This window comes from Rhinoraja longicauda, chromosome 13 (assembly GCF_053455715.1).
Source record: "Rhinoraja longicauda isolate Sanriku21f chromosome 13, sRhiLon1.1, whole genome shotgun sequence".
Classification (NCBI taxonomy): domain Eukaryota; kingdom Metazoa; phylum Chordata; class Chondrichthyes; order Rajiformes; family Arhynchobatidae; genus Rhinoraja; species Rhinoraja longicauda.
Window position 1 is genome coordinate 26,570,207 of NC_135965.1, and position 16,550 is coordinate 26,586,756.

The 16,550-nt window shown below is 45.0% G+C and overlaps 2 protein-coding genes across 3 annotated transcripts in view; one reads left to right on the forward strand and one right to left on the reverse strand.

Moving 5' to 3' along the window:
- The window catches only part of atg4b (autophagy related 4B, cysteine peptidase), a 51,109-nt gene extending 39,198 nt beyond the window's left edge, over positions 1–11,911 (reverse strand). For both annotated transcript variants that reach the window (XM_078410612.1, XM_078410611.1), the window contains exon 1: positions 11,800–11,911. In XM_078410612.1, coding sequence (XP_078266738.1) covers positions 11,800–11,809 — 10 coding nt within the window. In that variant the 5' untranslated portion in view covers positions 11,810–11,911. The remainder of the gene's footprint in view (positions 1–11,799) is intronic.
- Positions 11,912–12,027: 116 nt separating this feature from the next.
- LOC144599187 (peroxynitrite isomerase THAP4-like) lies at positions 12,028–13,989 on the forward strand. The gene is made up of 2 exons (XM_078409932.1): positions 12,028–12,362; positions 12,875–13,989. Exons 1-2 carry the CDS (start codon positions 12,289–12,291, stop codon positions 13,599–13,601), a joined length of 801 nt encoding a protein of 266 aa, XP_078266058.1. The 5' UTR covers positions 12,028–12,288; the 3' UTR covers positions 13,602–13,989.
- Positions 13,990–16,550: the final 2,561 nt, after the last annotated feature.

Below are 16,550 nucleotides of genomic sequence, written 5' to 3' on the forward strand. Positions count from 1 at the left end.
AACCCCCTCCCCCCCACTACTTAGTTTAAAGCCTATCCTCTGTCTTCCCACTCTTCTTTGCTATGTTATACTTCCTCTCCTTAATTTTTATGCTGTCCTTGACTTCCCTTGTCAGCCACAGGTGTCTCTTACTCCCCTTAGAGTCTTTCCGCCTCTTTGGGATAAATTGATCCTGCAACCTCTGCATTATTCCCAGGAATACCTGCCATTGCTGTTCTACCGTTGGAAGGGAAATTGGTATGCATGATGATCTGTGCTACATCCACAACTCTGAAATTTCTAGCTGTCTTGGATGGAACTGTTCTTAAACTAGGCTGTAATGCATCCCGATAAAATGCTTTCTACGGCACATCCATAGATGGTGATCAGGGTTGATGGGGCGGACTTCCTAAGCCTTCTAAGGAGGTAGAGGCGTTGATATGGTTTATTCGCCATTACTTCGATGTGGCTGATCCAGGACAAATTGCTGGTGATATTTATTCCTAGGAACATGAAGCTTTCGACCATCTCTACTTTGGCGCCATCAATGTATACTAGGGTGTGTGTACTGCGTCGCTTCCTGAAGTCAATCACAATCTCCTTTGTCTTGCTGACATTGAGGGAGAGATTGTACTCGTGGCACCAGGTTACACGGTTCTCAATCTGTCTGTACCACGGCTTATTGTTATTTCATATCTAGCCTTTTATGGTGATGTTGTCTGCGAACTTGTAAATTGAGTTGGATTGGTATTTGGTTGCAGTCATGAGTGTATAAGGAGTAAAGAAGGGGGCTGAGAATGCATCCTTGCGGGGCACCAGTGTTAAGAATTATCCTAGAGGATGATTTGTTACTTATCCTCACTGATTGTGGTCAGTTGGTCAGGAAGTCGAGGATCCAGATGCAGAGGTGGATGCTCACACCAAGTTCCACGAGCTACAGAATTCTGTATTGTATATAGTGCATTCAGAAAGTATTCAGACCCCTTCACCTTTTCCACATTTTGTTACTTTACAGCCTTATTTTAAAATGGATTAAATTCTTTTTTTTTATCATCAATCTACACACAAGACCCCATAATAAAAAATCGAAAACAGGTGTTTAGAAATTTTTGGAAAGTAATTAAAAAGAAATAACTGAAATATTACATTTACATAAGTATTCAGATCCTTTACTCAGTACTTTGTCGATGCACCTTTGGCAGCAATTATAGCCTCAAGTCTTCTACAAGCTTGGCATACCTGTATTTGGGTAATTTCCTCCATTCTTCTCTGCAGATCCTCTCAAGCTTTGTCAGGTTGGATGGGGAGCGTCGATGCACAGCTATTTTCAGGTCCCTCCAGAGATGTTCGATCGGGTTCAAGTCTGGGCTCTGGCTGGGCCACTCAAGGACATTCACAGATTTGTCACGAAGCCACTCCAGCGTTGCCTTGGCTGTGTGCTTTGGGTCGTTGTCCTGTTGGAAGGCGAACCTCCGCCCCAGTCTGAGGTCCACGATGCTCTGGAGCAGGTTTTCATCAAGGATCTCTCTGTACTTTGCTCCATTCATCTTTCCCTCGATCATGACTCGTCTCCCAGTTCTTGCTGCTAAAAATCATCCCCACAGCATGATGCTGCCACCACCATACTTCACCGCAGGTATGGTATTGGCCAGGTGATGAGTGGTGCCTGGTCTCCTCCAGACGTGACGCTTGGCATTCAGGCCAAAGAGTTCAATCTTGGTTTTATCAGACCAGAGAATCTTGTTTCTCATGGTCCAAGAGTCCTTTAGGTGCCTTTTGGCAAACTCCAAGCGGGCTGTCATGTGCCTTTTACTGAGGAGTGGCTTCCGTCTGGCCACTCTACCATAAAGGCCTGATTGGTGGGGTGCTGCAGATATAGTTGTCCTTCTGGAAGGTTCTCCCATCTTCACGGAGGAACTCTGGAGTTCTGTCAGAGTGACCATCGGGTTCTTGGTCACCTCCCTGACCAAAGCCCTTCTCCCCTGATTGCTCAGTTTGGCCTGGCGGCCAGCTCTGTGAAGAGTCCTGGCGATTCCAAAGTTCTTCCATTTAAGAATGACAGAGGCCACTGTGCTCTTCGGAACCTGCAATGCTGCAGAAATTGTTTTATACTTCCCCAGATCTGTGTCTCGACACAATCCTGTCTCGGAGGTCTACAGACAATTACTTCATCTTCACGGCTTGGTTTTTGCTTTGACATGCACTGTCAACCGTGGGACCTTATATAGACAGGTGTGTGCCTTTCCAAATCATGTCCAATCAATTTAATTTACCACTGGTGGACTCCAATCAACTTGCAGAAACATCTCAAGGATAATCAATGGAAACAGGATGAACCTAAGCTCAATAAGGGTGGAAGGAGATAGGGGGAGAAATAAGGGTGGAAGGAGATAGGGGGAGGGGAAAGAGGGGGTGAAAAGGAAACTATGGGACTTGGTGATGGGAGATGATTGGAGGAGGGGAAAGGAGCAGAGTGCCTAAGGTGGTGGGAGATGGTTGGAGAAATGCATGCACCCCAGGGCAGGAGACAGAATGAGGGACAAGGGGTTATTACTTGAAATTGGAGAATTCAATGCTCATATCTTTTCGTTTTAGGCTACCCAAGTGAAATAGACAAATGTTTTGCCAAAGACTTGCCCTCTATCTGCTCAGGCCTGCTGGAATTCCTGTTTGCTAACGGCTTTAACCGCTTTTTAACCTGAGCACAAGAGGCTGGTGGGTGACCTTGTAGAGATACATAAAATCATGCGCGGCACAGATTAGGTGAATAGCCTTTTTCTCAGGCAGACCCTGGAGTTTTGATCCTCGAGAAATTTGTTTTTAAACCTACTTATCTAAGTATACACGGGCATCACACTGGTGGACCTCACCGCCGCTCATGATACTGTGTGGCACCAGGGCTTGATCTTGAAGCTCCTCCGAACCATACCTGACCGTCATTTAGTGCGGTTCCTTGCCAACATCCTTGCCAACTACAGTTTTGTACTCAAGACCAGCAACGGACAATCTAGCCGACTGCGACGCCTAAGAAACGGAGTCCCCCAAGGCTCGGTACTGGCCCCTATGCCCTCCAATCTCTATATCAGCGATCTGCCACGCACGACCTCGCGCCAGTATGGATACGCAGATGACATGGCCCTACTGCACTCGGACAAGAGTTGGTCAAATGTTGAGGATGTGCTCTCGGCGGATATGGAACTTATTGCGGGCTACCTTAAGACCTGGAGACTAAAACTGAGTATGGCAAAAACCACCACAACGGCCTTTCACCTCAACAACAAGGAAGCTCAACGCCAGCTAACCGTCACCCTCAATGGGTCACCCCTACCCTACAACCCATTTCCTACATACCTCGGGGTGAAACGAGATCGACAGCTGACCTACAAGTAACACCTTGAAGCTCTCCGTGCTAAAGTCTCGGCATGGAACAACCTCTTGCGTTGCTTGGCCGGATCGTCATGGGGCGCCAGGACATCTACTCTTCGAACCAGTGCTCTTGCACTCGTGTACAGCGCCGCTGAGTACGCCGCCCTAGCATGGTGCCACAGCACTCATACCAGCAAACTAGACGCCACCCTGAATGACACCATGCGGATCATCACTGGCTGCCTAAGCACTACTCCGATGGATCCCCTGCCGGTGCTCGCAGGTATCGCACCCGCCAAGCTTCGCAGAGAGTTCTTCACTCATTGGCTGGTGTGCAAGGCCCCCTCGGACGCCAAACATCCTTTGCACCACCTCGCCCAGGATTCACAGCAACTGGGACCTCAACGCCTGTCATCTCGTTACCCTTTCTCCCGTCATGCAGCGACCCTCTGTGGCTCCGATTTCAACATACTAGGAGCATGGAGAACCAGCTGGGAACGGAGTTTGCGACCTCCTCAATTCACTGTCGCACCGAACACCACAGCCCCACCCGGCTCAGACACGCCCCGCAAAGAGTGGGTCGCCCTGAACCGGCTCCGCACAGGGGTCGGCCGGTTCAATGCCAACATGCATTAGTTGGGGGTTGTGTCCATCAGAAACCTGCGTGTGTGGAGCAGACCAGCAAACAGCGCAGCACGACATTTTCGACTGCACTGTCGTCCGTCCCCCTGGTGGAGGGGTAGACCTCACGGCCCTTGACAACAGGGCATTGCACTGGCTACAGCGCCTGGAGGGCGTTTCATAATTTCTGCTGCCTCAAACGCAAGAAGCAGATCTAAGTATAATCGTGGATCAGAACCATCTAAGTGCCAAAAACACTGTGAAAATTACTTTCAATAGGACAGAAGGATCCAGTACTAATTATGCAAGACATTCTTGTACTTCTGGTAGTTTCTATTAAGTCCCATCAACCAGCCGCTAATTTCTTCCATTCGGAACTGCAAAATAGGAGTCAAGACACACTCACCACAAGGAAACACAAAAACTAACAGGACTAACCAGTACTGAATAAAAAATTGACTGTGCTTTTACATTGGTTCAGAGGTCAATCTTCTGAAGAATAAACCAGAGCAAATGATAAGCATTGATGGTAGTCCAGGTAATGCACAAGGCAGCGAGTGTTTTGACCACTCCTTTGATGGAATAAGTTTCGTGTCAGGGTCTTGTTCAAGTGCTCTGTGAGTTAGTCCTATCTGTATAGGTTTAATTGATATCTTTTGTTTAATTTTTTCTTGGGTGATGTGCAACATTGCCAAGACCATATTTTTTTTGCTCCATTTCTAGATGAGAGAAAATACTCTTTCAAGATACTACTGGTAATCGGTGTAAGCATCCTTGGTGTTGCAAGGGCTTTGTTATTCACTGCCCAATACATGGCATATAAAATAGTATGAAGAGCCTTGGCTAAAACTAGCCACAGTCAAACGAGTCATCCTTAAAGTCTTTCTAAATAACAGTGGCACAGAAAACTGAATGAAGTGGGCACTAATCAAAACATTGATCATCTGGACTCTAATGTGCACTGAATCATTTTCTGTTTGTGTTGGCTATTGACCAAATGGTCAAATCCAAACGTACACTCTGTGCATCTAGCAATGTGATATACTAGAGTCGTTCTCTCCCGCTGTTGTTCAGTGGAAATGGTATTAAATGAGTTACTCCATTAGATCAAGCATAATTCATGCACTGTAGACTGCTCTCAGACTACAGATTGTAGCATAAAAGGCAGCAGCACTGTGTATGGTGCAGCTGGTAGACCTGCTGTATCACAGTGCCAGAGACCCGGGTTCAATCACAACCTTGGTTGCTGTGTGTGGAGTTTGCATGCACATCCTGTGACCACATGGGTTTCCTCCAAATATTTTGGTTTCCTCCCACATCCTAAACATTTATGGATTGTAGGTTAGTTGGACGCTACAAATTGTAGGGAGTGGATGAGAAAGTGGAATAACATAGAACTAATGTGAACAGGTGATTTGATGGTCAGTGTGAACTCGGTGGGCCAAAGGGCCTGTTCCACACTGTATTTCTAAAAAGAAGTCTAAACTAACCTAAAAGTCCTTTGGTAACCAAGAAAGATACAGCTGCATAAAAGTGATGGAACTGTCTGCTTTTTCCATTACCACAATTCTACCCTCTGCAGTGAAGTTGACTAAGTGTATGTACGAAACAGGTAGCAGAGTTCTACAGTGACCCTATTCTGAACCAGAGCTTGATAATGCTAGATGGCCAATTCAGTACAGACAGTCATACAAATAGGCATTTGCAACACTGTCCACCAGGCATCTAGACGATATTCCATCAAACGCAAGGAGGAAGTTGTTGAATTATCATACTCTAATCTGTGTGGGATCATCCTGAGATTTTTAATTCTGTCGATTGTTAAATCACATGGACAGATTGGGAACTGTTCCTGAGGTGAAGTTACCAAGTTTAGAATGCCCTCACTTTCTAGATGCTAATCTGTATGTCTACACCGTTATATCATGCAAATTTAAAATTGACGATTGAATATCAGTTTCTTTTTCTGAAAATGGGGCTCGACCCAAAACATCACCCATTCCTTCTCTCCAGAGATGCTGCCTGTCCCGCTGAGTTACTCCAGCATTTTGTGTCAACCTTCTTTTTATTTATTTAAGGTCAAAATTTATTTCCCCTACATGATTTTGCTTGAATTGAATGGCTCTCAAGACATTTGAGAGTTGACCATATCAATCTGGCAGCTTGTAGCAATGGTTACTGGAACTTCTATTTCAATTCTACAGGTGGCCGAGAGAAGAAATGGCCTAATCTGAAGCAAACAGAGAAAGTTAACTAAAATTGTTGATTTAGATAAAGTCCGAAAGTCAGTGTATGTTTGGAACATGGAGAGTTTGACATAACCAATAAAATGGCACAGCTGGGGCCCGTGTGAGTACACATGGCTACACCTTTGATGAAGAAAGTGAGAGGAGTCAAAAGAGAAGTTGTTTGAGGGTGTGGCCATGTTCCGTGAGGTGGAGGAGAGAGTTAGTAGAGGGGAACTGATTTAATCTCTGTGCATGGAAGAACCGAGGGCCCCCGAGACCTTCCTGGTGGGGAATGATGTAAAGGGATTAGGAGTTCATGGTAAAGATGAGGCAATGAGGGCCTAAGAACGGAAAGTTAGTGAAGTGTTAAAGAGCAAGTGAGGTGTCTCGAATGTCAGTTGGAAGGGTTTGGTTGCGGGAGTGGAAGGAGGATGAGATAGAATAGAGGTATTTGGAGATGAGTTCTGTGAGACAGGAGCAGACAGAAAGGGTCAGTCCTGTTTCTGTTTTTTGTGAATGAGATAGAAACGGGCAGTACGGGACTGGGATCTCTAAGGTTGGAGATTGTGGAGGGGAGATGGTCATAGGTGATCAGATCTATAATGGTCTGGAAAATGGTGGCCTCATGTTGGTCTATGAGGTCATGGTCAAGGGGTAGATATGAGGTGGTGTTCGACAGTAGGGACCTGGCCTTGGCACGGTAGAGGTCAGAGTAGAGGTCACGGTGGAGTCAGCTACATAGGTGTTGCACATGGTACTATCACACACACATATTAACATGAAATATATTCTACGCAACTGCTTATGAATGAAACTAGTACAAGCCCAGCTGCAATTCAGTAAGTCTTTTGCCAGGAGTTAATGAAAAATTCCAAAGTTCAGAACCAAAGTGACAGATATTAGGATCCTGAACCCAGTATTGACAAAAGCTGGTCACCTTCACCTCCCCAACCTCCCCATTGCCTTTGGTTGGATTTTCTTTCTTTGTCGTTATGACCAATTGCAAAGTACCCTGACAGTATGCATTGGTGAGTGATCATTTCTAAAAGCTAAACTATTCAAAATCAGTAAGACGTAGCCAAGTTATTCTTTGTAGGATGTTGTATTTCCTGCCTGTGCATTGTAACATGCAACCTCTTGCACATTAACTAAATGTCTTTCGGCATGAGGCCTAACTACTGTTTGATCTGCTAGGCAATTTCTATAACTGCGACCCATATTTCACAGCATTTACATGTCTCCATGTCTGGTTTTTTTTCTCTCCCTCTCCTTATTAATCTATCATCATAGCAATCCTGGCACCCTATCAGAGATATTTCCTTTGTGCTGTCTTCTCCTCCATCCTCTTTGCAAACTAAACCTAATTATTGTTCCCCACTTTCTGAGTTTGAATAAGGGTCTGCAGCCTGACCTGTTGAGTAGCTGAAGTATTTAATTTTTTTACTGGAATACTCAAGTGTGGACTAACAAAGGTTTCAGCAACAAATGGCTTAAGTCAAATGACAGAAGTAGCAACATGTGATTTTTGTAATGCAGAGGTTCCAGAGAAAAATCCTCATCACAGGATCAAAGGTGGCACCGACTGTCACTCTCAGGCAACTGCAATATTTAACTGCAGGAAACTGTGCCTCAAACAGGAATCAAAGCAGGTATTTGACAAGCTAAAGTGAGTGGAGATGTTGAAAGGCACTAACGTTGTGGTGGAGTGCTGATGTGGGACATCAACAGCATGTCTACAGAAAAGGATGGGGTGGAGGTAAGCCCTTAAGCCCGTACAGCATACCAGTAAGAAAGTGGTCAAAGCTACGTTTGACATATGATCGTATCAGTAAAAATTCTACATAGTTCGCCGATGACACCACCGTTGTTGGGCGAATTACAGATGGCGATGAGTCAGAGTATAGAAGTGAGATTGACCGATTGACCAAATGGTGCCAGCTCAACAGCCTGGCTCTCAATATCAGTAAAACCAATGAACTGATTGTGGACTTTGGAAGAGGAAGGATGAGGACCCACAATCCTGTTTATATCCACGGGACTATGGTGGAGAGAGCCAAAAACGTTAAATTCCTTGGCGTGCAATTTCCCAAAGATCTTTCCTGGACCCAGCACACTGATGCAATTATAAAAAAAGCACATCAACGCCTCTACTTCCTGAGAAGATTACGGAGATTCAGAATGTCAGAGAGGATTCTCTTGAACTTCTACAGGTGTACAGTAGAGAGCATATTGACTGATTGCATCTTGCAGACAACCCAACATTTGATTTTACAAATTCATAATTTTGATGTCCAAAATTCAGAATTTTACATCAAAATTCATAATAGGGAGCGTAATGCAACTTTTCAGCAAAAAATAAGTATGCTCGCCAAATGCGCATACGGGTTGCACTACATTCATGTGTGAAAAATGACTATTATTTCTAACAGTCTGTAGTTCTTGGACTACATGTACAATGTCAAGCCTATTATAGGTATATTCTGTTATTTATAGAAAGGTTAGTGAACAGAAATACTTTTTACAGCACAAAGAAAAAATTATTTTGTTTTGTTTTTTCTATTTTGCTTTTTCCTTACACATCCCAATTCTCTTGGTATTGAATAAAAGAACAATGGTCATAAAATGTATGACTAAGTTATGAAGAAAGAGTTTCATTTAAAACTGCACATACCTAATTTCATTGAAGACATACTTGCTCCAGTGGTATTCAACAGCAAATTACAATGGTCCATGTCCCCTCCACCCCCCCGTCACTACCCTTCCCCCCACCCCCACTCCTCCTACTCTCCTCTCCCCACTCCCCCTCCCCACCTCACTCCCCTCCTCCCCACCTCACTCCCCTCCTCCCCACCCCACTCCCCTCCCCCACTCCCTTCCTCCGCCTCCCCGCCTCCCCACCCCCCCGACCCCAATTCCCCCCTCTCTGCCCCCCTCCTCCGCACCACAACACCCCCCCCATTCACCCACCCCATCCCCTCTCAACATCAACGGGCCTCACGCTATGCAGCGAGGCGAGGCCAGCGGCGAAGCCAGGGGTGATCAGCCAGGCCAGCGGCGAGGCCAGGGGCGAGCAGTGAGGTGAGGCCAGGCCAGCAGCGAGGCCAGGCCAGCGGCGAGCGACGATGTGAGGCCAGGCTAGCCGCGAGGGGCAGGGCGAGCGGCGAGGCATGTGTTTTGTGGAAAATTGTGAGGCGAAATCGGAATGGCGGATATTGAAATAAGAAAGCGGAAACTTTCCGCCAAATTCGGAAGGGTTGGGAGGTCTGATCTTGGCCTGGTTCGGCAACTTGAACGCCTATCAGCGGAAAAGACTGCAAAAAGTTGTGAACACTGCCCAGTCTATCACCGGCTCTGACCACCCCACCATCGAAGGGATTTATCGAAGTCGCTGCCTCAAAAAGGCAGTCAGCATCATCAGAAACCCACACCATCCTGGCCACACACTCATTTCACTCCTGCCATCGGGAAGAAGGTACAGGAGCCTGAAAACTGAAAAGTCCAGGTTTAGGAACAGCTTCTTCCCGACAACCATCTGGCTATTAAACACTACAACCTCAAACAAGCTCTGAACTACAATAGACTATTATTATTATTATTATTATTATTATTATTGCACTACTATTGTTTGTTTTTTGATTATGTGTGTATGTGTATATATATATATATATATATATATTTGTTTGTTTTTCTCTCTCGTTTATCATATTGTTTACAGTGTACGATGTTTACGTATTCTGTTGTGTTGCAGCAAGTAAGAATTTCATTGTTCTATCTGGGATATATGACAATAAAATACTCTTGGCTCTTGACTCATACAAGTTACTTTCAGCCCAAGAACGTTGAATTTAGATGCTGTGGCTGAAGGACAAATAGATTAGAAAAAGAGGCATGACTAGATTGTTGTGGAAGGTCTGGAATAAATGCCAAGGTGGGGAGAGAAGCCATTTTAGGAGATTTTCTGGGTATGAATGGATAAATAAAAATAGAATCAGGCCAGTATATTAGAAATTCTGCAAAATCTAATCAAAATGATGGAGGGGGTTGCCAATCATCCCGAACGGTTGCAAATGAATAAAGGAGGAATAACCACATGATCAGAAGCCTCCTGCTTAATTTTGTTAAAACTGTTTCTTTGCTACACCATGACAAGAACTGGACCAGAGATATTCAAACATGAAGCTATGAATGGAAGCAACCTACTTTGTAGGACAAGACAATTGGGCAGTTAAAAATGCACTGGTAGTTTGCAGGAGGGGTCATCGGTTTAATTTCATAGTGATTCAGACAACTGATTTCTAATGAAAATTAATTCATCTGAAATATTAACTCTCTTCCTCCAGACCCTAAATATTTTCAGCAGCTGCAGTATTTTGTTTCCAGAATACAAACCAAGTACATTACAAAAGCAGGCACTGCCTTCAGGGTATCTTGCAGGGACTGATACAAAAAAATCTACTCACAAATTTCATTTTTATAGCATTCTATAAAAGGACACCCCAGAGAATTTGCACAAAAGTGGAAATGCAAGGATCCAGTTGGTACAGTTGACTCAACGTCCTTGCGGTAACAAGGGACGGCCACTAATTGGCTTGTCAGTGTGACATAGATCACGAAGAGTAAAGACATTTTCAGAGAACCAAGAGCACATTTTATTTCGTGCACATTAGACATCTCGGGAAAGATTCTGTATAACAAAAATACCATCAGTAAAATGTTTAAATGTTTTGTTTTATATTAGACAGCTTTATTTGTGTGCTATTTTTATTTTCTTCCTGAAATGCCCTTTTCGCAGCAGATTCTGAGCCTTCACCATCGTGCTAAAAAACAGTCCAAGGTGACCAGTGGACTGTTCTTTCCTTCTCACCTCCAAGTAACAACACATGGGCTCAGATGAACAAATCCGTGAGAATGAGATAAGTAACATTATACAAGGAATCATACGTGCTATCCTGCCACGCGGTAAGTTTCCGCAGGAACTCGACATATAAGGCAAAGATAAATATTGTGCAATTTAAACTGAGACTGACACTTTGCATTAAATAACAGGGTACGCCACAGCCACTTCAATTGAATCCGAGAATGAAACCTACTATAGGAGAGTCTTCAACAATAACACGGTAACGCAATGTACATTTAAAGTACCGGTGTACAGAGCGCAAAGAACAATCTTTGACCAAGAATTGGCAATGGCCAAGTTGGAAAGTGGAACAATAGATTGATGAATGATGACCGAGACAGGCAGGAGTCGGGATGGTATAGTTCCATACAATGGGTTGCACAGTGAGCGGGTTCCTGAGAACGACACGCATAGCAACGCCCGGCTCTCACAGTGCGGTCGGACACGTTGCACCTAACGTCCTGCGGGCGTCGGCTGACAGGACAGTCAGGGACTTTGGCAGGGTGAGAATTAGATGGGACAGCCGCGGACCGGGTGCGGCCCCGCCGCCGACATGAACGCAGCAGACAGCCGTCAGGCCCAAGTTTAGTCTCAGGCCAAAGACACGGGGGATAGCGCACTGGATGATGCTCAGCAACAGAGCTGTATCCGTGGCTGCCCTTCTCCCAGTTACCCTGAGAAAGCGGAGCAGCAGGATCCCGGGCCTACCTGCATCCATTGTGTACACTCCTCTCCCACCACACTGGGCACCGCCCGGCAACGCGGTGACAGCTGCTTCAGGCCAATCCAAGCGGTGGCGCCGCCGCCCGACCCCGCCCCGCCGCCACACGGCCCCGCCCCGCCGCCGCCCGGCCCCGCCCCCGCCCCGACGGGCACGCGCTTGCGCCGCTCGCTCTCGCCGCCAGGGGGCGGGGCTGTGGCACACCGGAAGTGCACCGTGCGCCGTGCGGGAGGCGGCAGCATTGCGGTTCAGTTTGCGTGTCTGCTGCAAACTACATCAATTAGGAATTAGTTTCATTCACACATGCTGACATCTCTTTAACTTTAAAGTTGACGTGAAACAGAGTCCGGCAACTTGCTCTGCGGCGGCAATAACCGGTTGAAGGAGAGGTGCCACCATCTTGTACGGAGACTGCTATTGCATATTGGCCCTGGATTGAGTTGCGTTGAGTACATTTCCTTACATTGCTCTGCGCAATGGTCATATCTTGTTCAGCATATTCCTGTACCAACAGGCAGGGGAAAGTTGATAAATCCATCTCTTTTCACAGGTGGGTAGACGATCCAAGGTCCATATTGCCCTTTTCCCCATTAACCTAAACTGTATCCCATATAAAATATTTGAGCATGTAAGTTTATCAACAACTTTTAGAGTGTCTTCAAATGAAGAGACTGAGAAATTTACACGTTGACATTTTCTTCTGTAAAATAACAGAACATACGCAGATCAGATTTGTGGTTTTCAGATTTTTACTGCCCTGTATTTGAAGAAGCGCTTCCTGCTGTTATCCTTGAATGGCTCAGCTCTAATTTTAAGTTTTAATGTCGCTTTGGCTGTCAACCCAAATATGTTTTTTAAATTATCTTAAAATATCTCAACTGGATAACTCCACAACCCACTATGCCACAAGCCGAAACCTAATCTTAAAATAAAGCAGAATTTAGTACTATATAACTATTTTAGTATTGTTTGCTATCGTGATACCCCTGAACATTTATAATCAAGCTGGTACTGGAATTTAAAACACTATATTCGTATGTGCCTCTCTGATTTATTTGCCAGATTCCCTTTGAAGGACACCAAACGTTTATCAAAGTGGGTTAATGCTGTTGGGCGAACTGACTGGAAACCAACCAAGTTTTCCTTTTTGTGCAGTGCTCACTTCACCAAGGACTGCTTTCAAAAGCGTCATGAAGACCAGCATCAACGGCTCAAAGTTAACGCTATTCCATCCATCTTCCACTTCTTGGAACATAAGAATATAGTAGAAGATCAACACTGTCACTGCCAGGATACACCCAAAATACAGTCAACTCCAGCTAATCAGCAAAGTGTTTATATCCTTCATGAACCATTGGATGAGCTCCTGAAGCCCAATTCCGGAATAGTGGAAAGCAAACATGTGTTTGAGAGGATTCCTGTGCTGGGTGAATTTGCCACTTCTCCTGCTCTCTCAGTGACAAGTGAACCCAATAGGTGTAAAGTCCCAGATCAACAGTGGACTCCGCAGTCTGAAGTTAGTAAGAACACAGCTACTGAAAGATTGCTGATTGACAGCACCGTATTATTTCCCGATGACGCTACCCCATCTGCCTCTGGTGCATGCAAACTAATCAGTTCTCTGCATTCATACTGTTTAACACCACTGCATGGTTCCTTTATTAAAGATCAGGTCGTGAAAAAGAACATTGAGCTAAAGATCCTGAGCCAAAAAAGTGGTCGGATCATGAAACAAGTGAAAAGATTAGAAGGATGGGGACACAAGACACTGCAGATCCCGGAATCTTGAACAAAACACAAAGTGCAAGAGGAACTCAGTGAGTCAGGCAGCATCTGCAGAGGGAATGGACACATGACATTTCAGACAGTCTGAAGAAGGGTTCAGGCCAAAACATCGTCTGTCTACTTCCTTCTCAGTGGTCGGAAGGATGGACCTGTGGACTTGAAACCATTTCCACTCTAGTAAGGCGCTTTCTGCCTCGGGATCATGATTAGTAAAAGTCAATAATTCCTCAGAGCTTGCGGTGAGCATAAATCTAAGTCAGCAAAATTTAACGTGAGGTGCACAAAATAATAGTTGCTAACTCTAAATTCAGTCTTTTGTTTAGCACCGAAGTGGTGACTCCATTCTTACTGCATTTTCATTTATATATTTACTACAAATCACAACTCAGCTGGAATTTGAAATCTATTCTCTCGTTGTTCACTTGTTGAAAGTGGTCATTTGGGCTGGTCGTGGAAAGCTACAGTGCCCTCCATAATGTTTGGGACAAAGACCCATCATTTATTTATTTGCCTCTGTACTCCACAATTTGAGATTTGTAATAGAAAAAATCACATGTGGTTAAAATGCACATTGTCAAATTTTAATAAAGGCCATTTTTATACATTATGGTTTCACCATGTAGAGATTACAGCAGTGTTTATACCTAGTCCCCCCATTTCAGGGCACCATAATGTTTGGGACACGGCAATGTCATGTAAATGAAAGTAGTCATGTTTAGTATTTTGTTGCACGTCCTTTGCATGCAATGACTGCTTGATTCATGGACATTACCAGTTGCTGGGTGTCTTCTCTGGTGATGCTCTGCCAGGCCTGTATTGCAGCCATCTTTAGCTTTTGCTTGTTTTGGGGGCTAGTCCCCTTCAGTTTTCTCTTCAGCATATAAAAGGCATGCTCAATTGGGTTCAGACTGGGTGATTGGCTTGGCCACTCAAGAATTTACCATTTTTTAGCTTTGAAAAACTCCTTTGTTGCCTTATCAGTATGTTTGGGATCATTGTCTTGCTATAGAATGAACCGCTGGCCAATAAGTTTTGAGCCATTTATTTGAACTTGAGCAGATAGGATGTGTCTATACACTTCAAAATTAATTATGCTACTACAATCAGCAGTTGTATCATCAGTGACAATAAGTGAGCCAGTACCTTCAGCAGCCATACATGCCCAGGCCATAACACCCCCAACACTGTGTTTCACAGGTGACGTGTTTTTTTTGGATCTTGGGCTGTTCCTTCTCTCCTCCATACTTTGCTCTTGCCATCACTCTGATATAAGTTAATCTTCATCTCATCTGTCCACTAGACCTTTTTCCAGAACTGTGGTTGCTCTTTTAAGTACTTCTTGGCAAACTGTAACCTGGCCATCCTATTTTTGTGGCTAACCAGTGGTTTGCATCTTGTGGTGTAGCCTCTGTATTTCTGTTCATGAAGTCTTCTATGGACAGTGGTCATTGACAAATCCATACCTGACTCCTGAAGAGTGTTTCTGATCTGTCGGACAAGTGTTTGGGGATTTTTCTTTATTATAGAGAGAATTCTTCTGTCATCAGCTGCAGAGGTCTTCCTTGGCCTGCCAGTCCCTTTGCAATTAATAAGCTCACCAGTGCTCTCTTTCTTCTTAATGATGTTCCAAACACTTGATTTTGGTAAGCTTAAGATTTGGCTGATGTCTCTAACAGTTTTATTCTTGTTTCTCAATCTCATAATGGCTTCTTTGACTTTCATTGGTACAACTTTGGTCCTCATGCTGAGCAATAAAAGTTTCCAAAGGTGATGGAAAGATTGGAGGAAAGACTAGGTGCTGAGAGCTCTCTTACACCTGCAATAAGGAGGCAATTAAACACATCTGAGCAATTACAAACACCTGTGAAGCCATGTGTCTCAAACATTATGGTGCCCTGAAATGGGGGGACTATGTATAAACACAGCTATAATTTCTACATGGTGAAACCAAAATGTATAAAAATGGTCTTTAATAAAATCTGACAATGTACACTTTAACCACATGTGATTTTTTTCTATTACAAATCTCAAATTGTGGAGTAGAGAGCCAAATAAATAAAAGATGGGTATTTCTCCCAAACATTATGGAGGGCAGTATAATTATCTGTGTACTCATTACTCAAATGTCAATCACTTTTATCCAAGAATCCTTCTGCTCATTGTAAAAATATTTATGAATAGACATTAAAAAACATATAGCATCTGGGTGAGCTATCCTGGCTAAAAGTTGTTTCTTCGTTCCTAAGGTCCATGTAACAGTCTTCTTGCGTTTGAGGCAACAGAAAATATGTAATGCCCTCCAGGTGCTGTAGCCAGTGCAATGTGCTGTTGTAAAGGGCCGTGAGGTCTACCCCTCCACCAGGGGGACGGAGGACAGTGCAGTCCAAAATGACGTGCACACACGCAGGCTGCTGTTGAGCGCAACCCCCAACGATGCATGTTGGTGTTGAACCGGCCGACCCCTGTGCGGAGCTGGTTCAGGGCAAAGCACTCTGCGGGGCGTGTCCGAGCCGGGTGGGGCTGTGGTGTTCCGTGCAATTGAGGAGGTCACAATGTCTGTTCCCAACTGGTTCTCCATGCTCCTAGTATGTTGAAACCGGAGCCACAGAGGGGCGCTGCATGACGGGAGAAAGGGCGACAAGATGACAGGTGTTGAGGTCCCCAGTTGCTGTGAATCCTGGTTGAGGTGGCTTGCACACCAGCCTATGAGTGAAGAACTCTCTGCGAAGCTTGGCGGGTGCGATGCCTGCGAGCACCGGCAGGAGATTTGTCGGAGTAGGGCGTAGGCAGCCAGTGATGATCCGCATGGTGTCATTGAGGGTGGCGTCTAGCTTGCTGGTATGAGCGCTGCGGCACCATGCTGGGGCGGCGTACTCAGCAAGAGTACTGGTTCGATAGCACTGGTTCGAAGAGTAGATGTCCTGGCGCCCCATGACGATCCGGCCAGGCAACG

What these genes read in the sequence shown, in the direction of transcription:
- LOC144599187 (XM_078409932.1), top strand. Translation starts at nt 12,289, where the DNA reads ATGGTCATATCTTGTTCAGCATATTCCTGTACCAACAGGCAGGGGAAA. An exon ending in AAATCCATCTCTTTTCACAG is followed by an intron (nt 12,363 to 12,874) that starts GTGGGTAGACGA and finishes TTTATTTGCCAG; the next exon opens with ATTCCCTTTGAAGGACACCA.